At 37.8% G+C, this 7,468-nt stretch overlaps 1 protein-coding gene across 1 annotated transcript; it reads left to right on the top strand.

Annotated features, from left to right (window-relative positions):
* Positions 1-3,685: 3,685 nt before the first annotated feature.
* Positions 3,686-6,520, top strand: limd1b (LIM domains containing 1b). Its single transcript, XM_049601728.1, has 7 exons — positions 3,686-3,788; positions 3,915-4,016; positions 4,291-4,358; positions 4,481-4,543; positions 6,003-6,133; positions 6,291-6,342; positions 6,437-6,520. The coding sequence occupies exons 1-7, from the start codon at positions 3,755-3,757 to the stop codon at positions 6,518-6,520; spliced, it is 534 nt and encodes a 177-aa protein (XP_049457685.1). The 5' UTR covers positions 3,686-3,754.
* Positions 6,521-7,468: the final 948 nt, after the last annotated feature.

Genomic DNA, 7,468 nt, shown 5'->3' with positions numbered 1-7,468 from the left:
TTTTGTGTTTCATTTGGTTGTTCTGTGTCTCTTTATAGTAATTGTTTGTCTTTTTTTGGCTGATTTGGCCAGTTTTTGTAGATATTAAGTCTCTATAGTAGTTTTGTGTCTCTTTCAGGTAATTTTGTGTCTTTTTCACATAAAGTTATGTCTCTTTTGGTCATTTCATGTGTCTTTGAGGTTATTTTGTGTGTCTTTGACATCAATTTGTGTCTTTTTTAAGACAATTTCGTGCCTTTTTTGGTCGTGTCTCTTTATGGTCATTTAGTTTCTCTTTGAGGTCAGTTTGTGTTTTTGTTGTTTCTGTTTTTAGGCAATTTTGAGTTCATTTTGTACCTTCATGGTCTTTTTGTGTCTTTCTGCTCAATACATGTTCATTTGAGTGACATTTTGCAAGTAAAAGCTACAGGGTCTTTAGGCTCCTAAGCCTGTGTCTGCTAGGACAGTTCAGCAATCCATCACCATCGATATGAACATCAGGAATCATGAATAAATAATATTTGTGGTGACAATTTAAATGAGCAATGTGTTTGCATCAGCTGCATTTTTATCTGCAGTGTAATCATGATGAAAACGTGATTAACTGTGTTTGTAAACTTCCTGTGTGACAGCAGCACGTCCAAACTGTGGATAACACTCCCATGTTGCACAGACTCACCTCCTGCCTCCACATGCCTCATGACGCAGACATTCCTGCACAGAAACATACCTGAGGGCAAACACACACATTTGTGCTACATTTTTGAACACTATAGCTGTTCATCTCTGACATTATTTACCCTGATTCTAATGCAGAATGCCTAAAATTAATCAGCAGTCTTGGTTTTATCCTCCATAGTCTACTTTCAACTTTATAATTTGAAACTTAAATCACAACATTAAAAAACACAAATTAAGGAGTGGAAATGGTTGTAAGTTCTCCCTTGTCCTTGACTTTCTGTCTTTGTGAGGACACTTTGATCTCCAAAACACACACGTTTACACTCAAACACTAGTAACACTGAGGTTCTTTTTTTGTTGAACCAGTCTGACAGCGTGCAGAGTGGGCAGTGTGGTGAATTTAAACAGCTTCAGTGTGTGTTAACAAGAGACCTCAGTGAAGAATCAGCAGCTGTCACACACTTCCCCTCCCACGTTACTCATCGATCGAGGACAGCCAAACATGTGCTGTGGAGAGTTTCATGGCTAACGTCTCTTTAGGGAAGTTCACTGGGTGTTTCACAGATAAGCACATCTGACTCTGAGCTATTGTGTGCACATTTGGAGACATTATGGGTTGTGCAACATGTCCAGTTGTGTGATGAGTATTTGTCTTTGTCTTCTTTGGTCTTCTTCTCTTTGTCCTTAAGTATTTGCAGAACAGATATGAATCACAACATGAGACACACAGTAACTGAGAGAAGGAAACATGAAAAAGTGTATGCAAAATGTAAAGAGTCATTCAAAGCACAGACAACCAAACTGTTACAATCAGTTCTGCTCACTTGGCATTTGTTTTCAGCTGTTATTTGGGCGGGTCTGATTCTGGGTCGTGAGTTATAAAATGTCTGAACCACATGAGGGCAGTAACACAAGACATATGAGCAGTATCAAGTTATAAGATGAGTTGGTTTTTATGACTAACGGTTAATGAGGTTCCAGGGCTCCTGTTCAATACTTTGTTTGTGCACAGACAGATTGTTGATCGCAGTAAAGTAAATACGAAGCAACAGATGTTTCAGGGTGGTGTTCATTATTTAATGTAGACTTCAGTGGACTTTGGAGCCTGTTTGTTTTGTACTGGGTTTTATTGCTTTTATAAAACGATACAATAAAATACATCTGTCGATTTTTTTTTCAATCAGATTACACAGTAAACTGTCAGGATACACTGATTATAATATAAAGATAACAGATAGGGATATAGAAAGACAATAAAAATAATTAAATTAAAAGAGAGGCTATGAATATTTGTCTCTTTAAAAGGGCTTGAAGCTTTATTGAAAAGCCCAGACTTACATCCAGTGGCAACTTAAATGTTTCTAGTTTAAAGTGATATGAAATCCCACACCTATTGGGGGTAAGATGCTGAAGGACCCTGTCATGTTTGTGTGTTTATTTACGTTCATTAATTTAGGAATGAATTAGGATTGTTTCTGAAGGCAGAAATGTAATGATACATTAATGATCTTGACCTCTAGGTTGGAAACCACTGCACTAAACTAACTGTGTATAAAGTAATTAAAACAAGCTCGACCAGCTACACCAGTAAAAAGCTGCTCTCATGGTAATGCATCAATAATAATAATGAAATAATGTTATATATAATTATATAACACCTATAGGGATAATAGTATTTTACTTTTGATGCTGAAGCACATTTTGCTAATAATACTTCTGCACTTTTACTTAAGTAAGTCAGATTTTGAATGCAGTTCTTTTTCAGTGTTGTATTGGCCATTTTCTTTACTTAAATAATCTGGATACTTCCTCTCAGTGGTGGAAATCAACTAAGCACATTTACTGAAGTACTGTACTTAAGAACAATAGTGAGGTATCCATACGTTATTTTCTGCTACGCTATACTTCTACTCCACTACATTTCAGAGGGAATACTATACTATTTACTCCACTATGTTTATTTTATACCTTTAGTTACTTTGCAGATTCAGATTAATGATGCAAACTATTATAAACAAATAGATTGGATGATATTACAGTAAGATAAAACTTTATTGATCACTGGTGGAAATTCATAAACTACCCAGCAGAAGACAACGTAATTAAAATTAGCTCCATAATGATCAGAAAGTGATGAACACATTAATGCACAGACAATTATAATCCAATGATATCGTCCTGAGACCCGCACGTTTGTTTGGTATACATTTTTAATTTCTCCTAGCTATTTGGAATCAGTAGAACCTGATAAGTGTAAAAAAAATAAATAAATTTTTTTTAACGATAATTAGGTCCCAATATCTTTAAATGAGACAACAAGAAAGTCCCAGTGTCCTCAAGCAAGATGATAACAAAGTCCCAATGTCTTCAAATGAGTATTTCCTAGTCAAGAGTGTCTCAGCTTGTTCGTGTTACTAAAATTGGTCAAATTTATTTGTCATATCAAACTACACACCCTATTAATCATAAATAAATACGTTTCAACCATAAAATGTGATCAGGCTTTGGACCTTGTTGGCTATAGACAGAGTTGGTAGAGATGGCTGCCATCTTGTTTTTACCTGGATAAGTGTACTGTGGTCTTACTACCACTAGATGGCACAAAAATGTGTCCGGGAACGAGGACAACAGGTCTGAGATGAGTAGAAGTATAAGGTCAATTAAATCCAAAATGTGATGTCCTTATTTGAGGACACAGGGTCTCAGGAGGATATGATGTTATTCTTCTGAAGTGGGTCATTCTGTATAATGAGTACTGTTACTTTTGGTACTTGACTGCTGGTTTCACACCCAGCCCAGACAACAACTCCCATTTGAATGAGAAAATGTGAATATTTCAATGCAGATCCAACACCAGATGTATGTAAATACTGAATCTTGTGGTGTTCCAACTTGTGCTAAAAGCTACCCGTCTGTTGCCACCCACTCAGCCACCTTGGAGGAGTCGGGGGGGTCTGAACAGTCATTGCCCCCAAAGAGACCAAAAGCATCAAATGCAGCACTCATGAACCTGGAGAGCAGCTCCCCTTACAGCTGTCTGCACCGCACATAAAATTAGACCCCCAGACAGTTGTACTGTAGGCTCCAGCACGAGATGGACCCAAGTTACAGCCCCAGCCTTTACTTTGGTAAGGAAGGAATACACTGATTGAGCATGATTACAGCATGTGTGTGTCAGTCTGTACAGTATGTTTTCAGTCAATGAAGAGAGGATCAGGTGTCACAGTAGCTACTTCTTTGTGTTGTGTACTCAGGAAGCTGTACGAGCTGCAGCAAAGCGGTGTATGGTGAAGGCAGAGCCTGCCGGGCGATGGGACATTTATTCCACAAGGCTTGTTTCACCTGCAGCATTTGCAGTGAGTCCTTCTGATGTGACAGTGAATGTTTTGGGTCCAGAATTTCTTAAAGCCCCTCAAAACCTGACTTTAAATCTTTTGTATTACTTTGTCTCAATAAATATTCAAGAGTAATCAAGCAACAATCCAAATTAGAAATGGATCTTTGGGTATTATTTAAGAGTTTATTGCTCAAAAACTCAGCTAATCTCCTTTTTACGCCTGAGATGACCATTTAAAGTTGACTTTGTTATCAAATATTCATCACGTTCCTTGTCCTTTGTTTCATGTTCAGGTGAGCAGCTCAGTGGGAAGTCTTTTTACACAGTGTCAGGAAGAATCTACTGTGAGGATGATTTCCTGGTGAGAGTATACAGTTTCAGCATGGCTGCATACAGACTTAAAACAATGCACAAACATATGATTTGTGTCCAGTTTAATTAACCAGACATGTAATGAGTGAATTGTCTTGTTATTTAATGTAGTGCTCAGGAGCTCATGCATCCCCAGAAGTGTGTGACAGCTGCGGGTATTTAATTATGGACATGGTGAGTGTGAAGTCATTCACAGTGTGTGCTAAGTATGTTGCATGCTCTCACCAGTCATAGAAGACATAGTCAGATATTTTACTTAATACCACAGTGTAGAAATACTCTGTTAGAAGTGAAAGGGCTGCATTCAAAATTTAAGTCAAAGTACGAAAGTTCTTAAAATATACTAAAAGCACCAAAGCACTATAAGTACTTATGATACAGAAGTGCTCAGCAGAGTAATGTAGCTCATATTAGATTATAATTATTGATACATTAATATGTTTGTCACTTTAATGTTGCACCAGGTAACAGTGGGACTTATTTTCCTATACACACTGCCAGGTAGCAGAATTTCACCAAAGCATCAATAGGTGTCATCTTCATCCAATTTAAAGGTGCAGTGTGTAGGATTTATGGGCATCTACTGGCGGAAATGATGTATAATATTAATAACGATGTTATCGTTAGTTTATAATTGCCTGAAAATAAGAATCATTGTGTCTTTGTTACCTTCAAATGAGCAGCTCATTTCTACATACAGAGTGGGTCCTCTTCCACTGAGTCCACCATGTTGTTCTACAGTAGCCCAGAAGTGACAAACCAAACACTGGCTGTAGATCGAGGCGTTCGTACTTTCACGTTTTCACGTTCGCCACTGTTCTCCTACACGCTTGACATCTGGGAGAAGCGTCAGTTCTGCAACCTCTCCACTAGATGCCGCTAAATCCCACACACTGAACCTTTAATACATCATAATTTATTTATTAATAACCTGTTTTGCAGCCCGTGTTGTTATATTTATCTGAACCTGCAAAGTAACTAAAGTCATAAAATAAATGCAGTGCAGTAAAAAGAATTTCCCTCTGACTTTCGTGGAGTAGAAATACAAGGTAGGTAATTTAAATACTTTAGTCAATTAGTAGTATCTCAAAATTGTACTAAGGTACAATATTTGAGTAGACGTAGCATACTTAGTTACTTTCCACCACTGGGAAGAAGTATTTGGATCCTTTAATTAAGTAAAATTACGGATACAACATTGTAAATGTATTGTATTCAAAATCTTACTTACTTGTAAGCACTGTATTTATATCAACAAAATTTAGTTCAGTATCAAAAGTTAAAGCGCTCGTTCTGCAGGACAGTTATCGCCGTGAGTGTCTACAGTGGTTAAGCTGGTTTTAATGACTCTATAGTTTAGTGAAGTGCATGGTTTCCAACCTAGAGACCAGGGTCGGTCGCAAGGGTCACAAGGTCACAAGATGAATCATGTATCATATGATATCTACCTTCAGAAATAATGCCAATATTTAAAGTAGAAATATAACATACCATAAAACATAAATACTCAAGCAAAGTAGAGACACCTCAAAATTACAGGCTTCTTAAGTACAGTACTTGAGTAAATGCACTCAGTTACTTTCCACCACTGGCTTTCACATGGTGTAAAGACAAACTCATTTTGCATCGTCAGGTCTTGCAGGCTCGTGGGAAGTCCTACCACCCGTCCTGCTTTCGCTGTGTGGTCTGCAGACAGAGCCTGGAGGGCCAGCCCTTCTCTGTGGACACAGACAGCAGAGTTTACTGTGTCAGCGACTACTACAAGTGAGTTTCTCACACAGCCAAGCCCTTTAATTCACACTCCACACAATAGATGAAACCAAACCCTGCCAGACGGGCTACATGTGAGATAAGTCGCACCCAGAGTGACTTCACTTTTGAGTTTCTGTGAACTTTTGCTGAAACTTCTTCATGGTTTCAGGGTCAGAGCTCCTCTGTGTGCTGCGTGCAGAGTGCCGATACTGCCAACTGAGGTGAGCTGACGATATTGTTTCAATAGCAGTAACTGATACTTTGGTGTCTGAGAAGTCATCTTAACAATTTCCCTGCATTTGTTGGTGGTTTCAGGGGTCTACAGAGTCTATTCGAGTGGTATCATTGGACAGAAATTACCATGTGGAGTGCTACAGAGGGGAGGTTGACCTCATTTGAAGACATATCTCTGTTTTTTTCTGTCTTGTTTTGTAACTGTGAAAGATTAAAAAGAAGATAAAGTTTAAGTTGATAAATTTGTAGCATTTTTCCTGTCTGCAATAAAGTCACTCCAAATACAGTACAGGCCAAAAGTTTGGACACACCTTCTCATTCAATGCGTTTTCTTTATTTTCATGACTATTTACATTGTAGATTGAATGATACACATGGTCATCAAAATATTTAGGAACACATGTGGAGAATCTTGTATTTGAATACACATGGAAAGAGATGAAAACATGTTTTATATTCTGACAAACAGTCCTCGTCCTTTACTCTCTGTTTGAGGCTCTGTACTGTGGGAAGCTGCTGGGAACCTTTGGTCTTTTATTCCAGATGCAATCAGAACTTTAGATAAAAGATCTGATCTACAAAAATGACTACACATTTTATTTTATATGTCATGATGTTTAATTCTTTGTTTTAAGCATTAGTTTTATATTTCTACTAGTTTAGGCCTACTTCTAGTAGCTTTTCACATACTGTTAAAATTCATATTATGGCAAGAACCAATCAGCTAACTAAAGAAAAAGCCACATCATTACTTTGAATGAGCCTCAGATGAGAAGATCAAATCCACCTGAGTGACATCTGAACGCATGTTTCAAAGAAAGCGATACAACTGAAGGAAATCTGACCTTTCTCACAAACTGGCACACATGATTGCTGACCAGGAAAGGAAGACCAAATCACCTCTGCTTCTGAGGATAAGTTCATTTTAACAGCCTCAGAAATCGCAATTAACTGCAGCTCAGATTTCAGAGACCAGATGAATGCCACACAGAGTTCAGCAGCAAAATCTCTAGAGATTTTCAATGTGGTCTCAGACTTTTAGACCCTACTGTTTGCTGTAGGCCTACTGTAATATGTGCAATATATCTGTTATAAAAAAAAACTTAAGAGCTC

The sequence above is a fragment of the Epinephelus fuscoguttatus genome, linkage group LG17 (assembly GCF_011397635.1).
Source record: "Epinephelus fuscoguttatus linkage group LG17, E.fuscoguttatus.final_Chr_v1".
Lineage (NCBI taxonomy): Eukaryota > Metazoa > Chordata > Actinopteri > Perciformes > Serranidae > Epinephelus > Epinephelus fuscoguttatus.
Note: the sequence above shows the minus strand (reverse complement) of the source record. Positions and strands in the feature narration are given on the sequence as shown.

What these genes read in the sequence shown, in the direction of transcription:
- limd1b (XM_049601728.1), top strand. Translation starts at nt 3,755, where the DNA reads ATGGACCCAAGTTACAGCCCCAGCCTTTACTTTG. An exon ending in CAGCCCCAGCCTTTACTTTG is followed by an intron (nt 3,789 to 3,914) that starts GTAAGGAAGGAA and finishes TTGTGTACTCAG; the next exon opens with GAAGCTGTACGAGCTGCAGC. An exon ending in GGTATTTAATTATGGACATG is followed by an intron (nt 4,544 to 6,002) that starts GTGAGTGTGAAG and finishes TTGCATCGTCAG; the next exon opens with GTCTTGCAGGCTCGTGGGAA.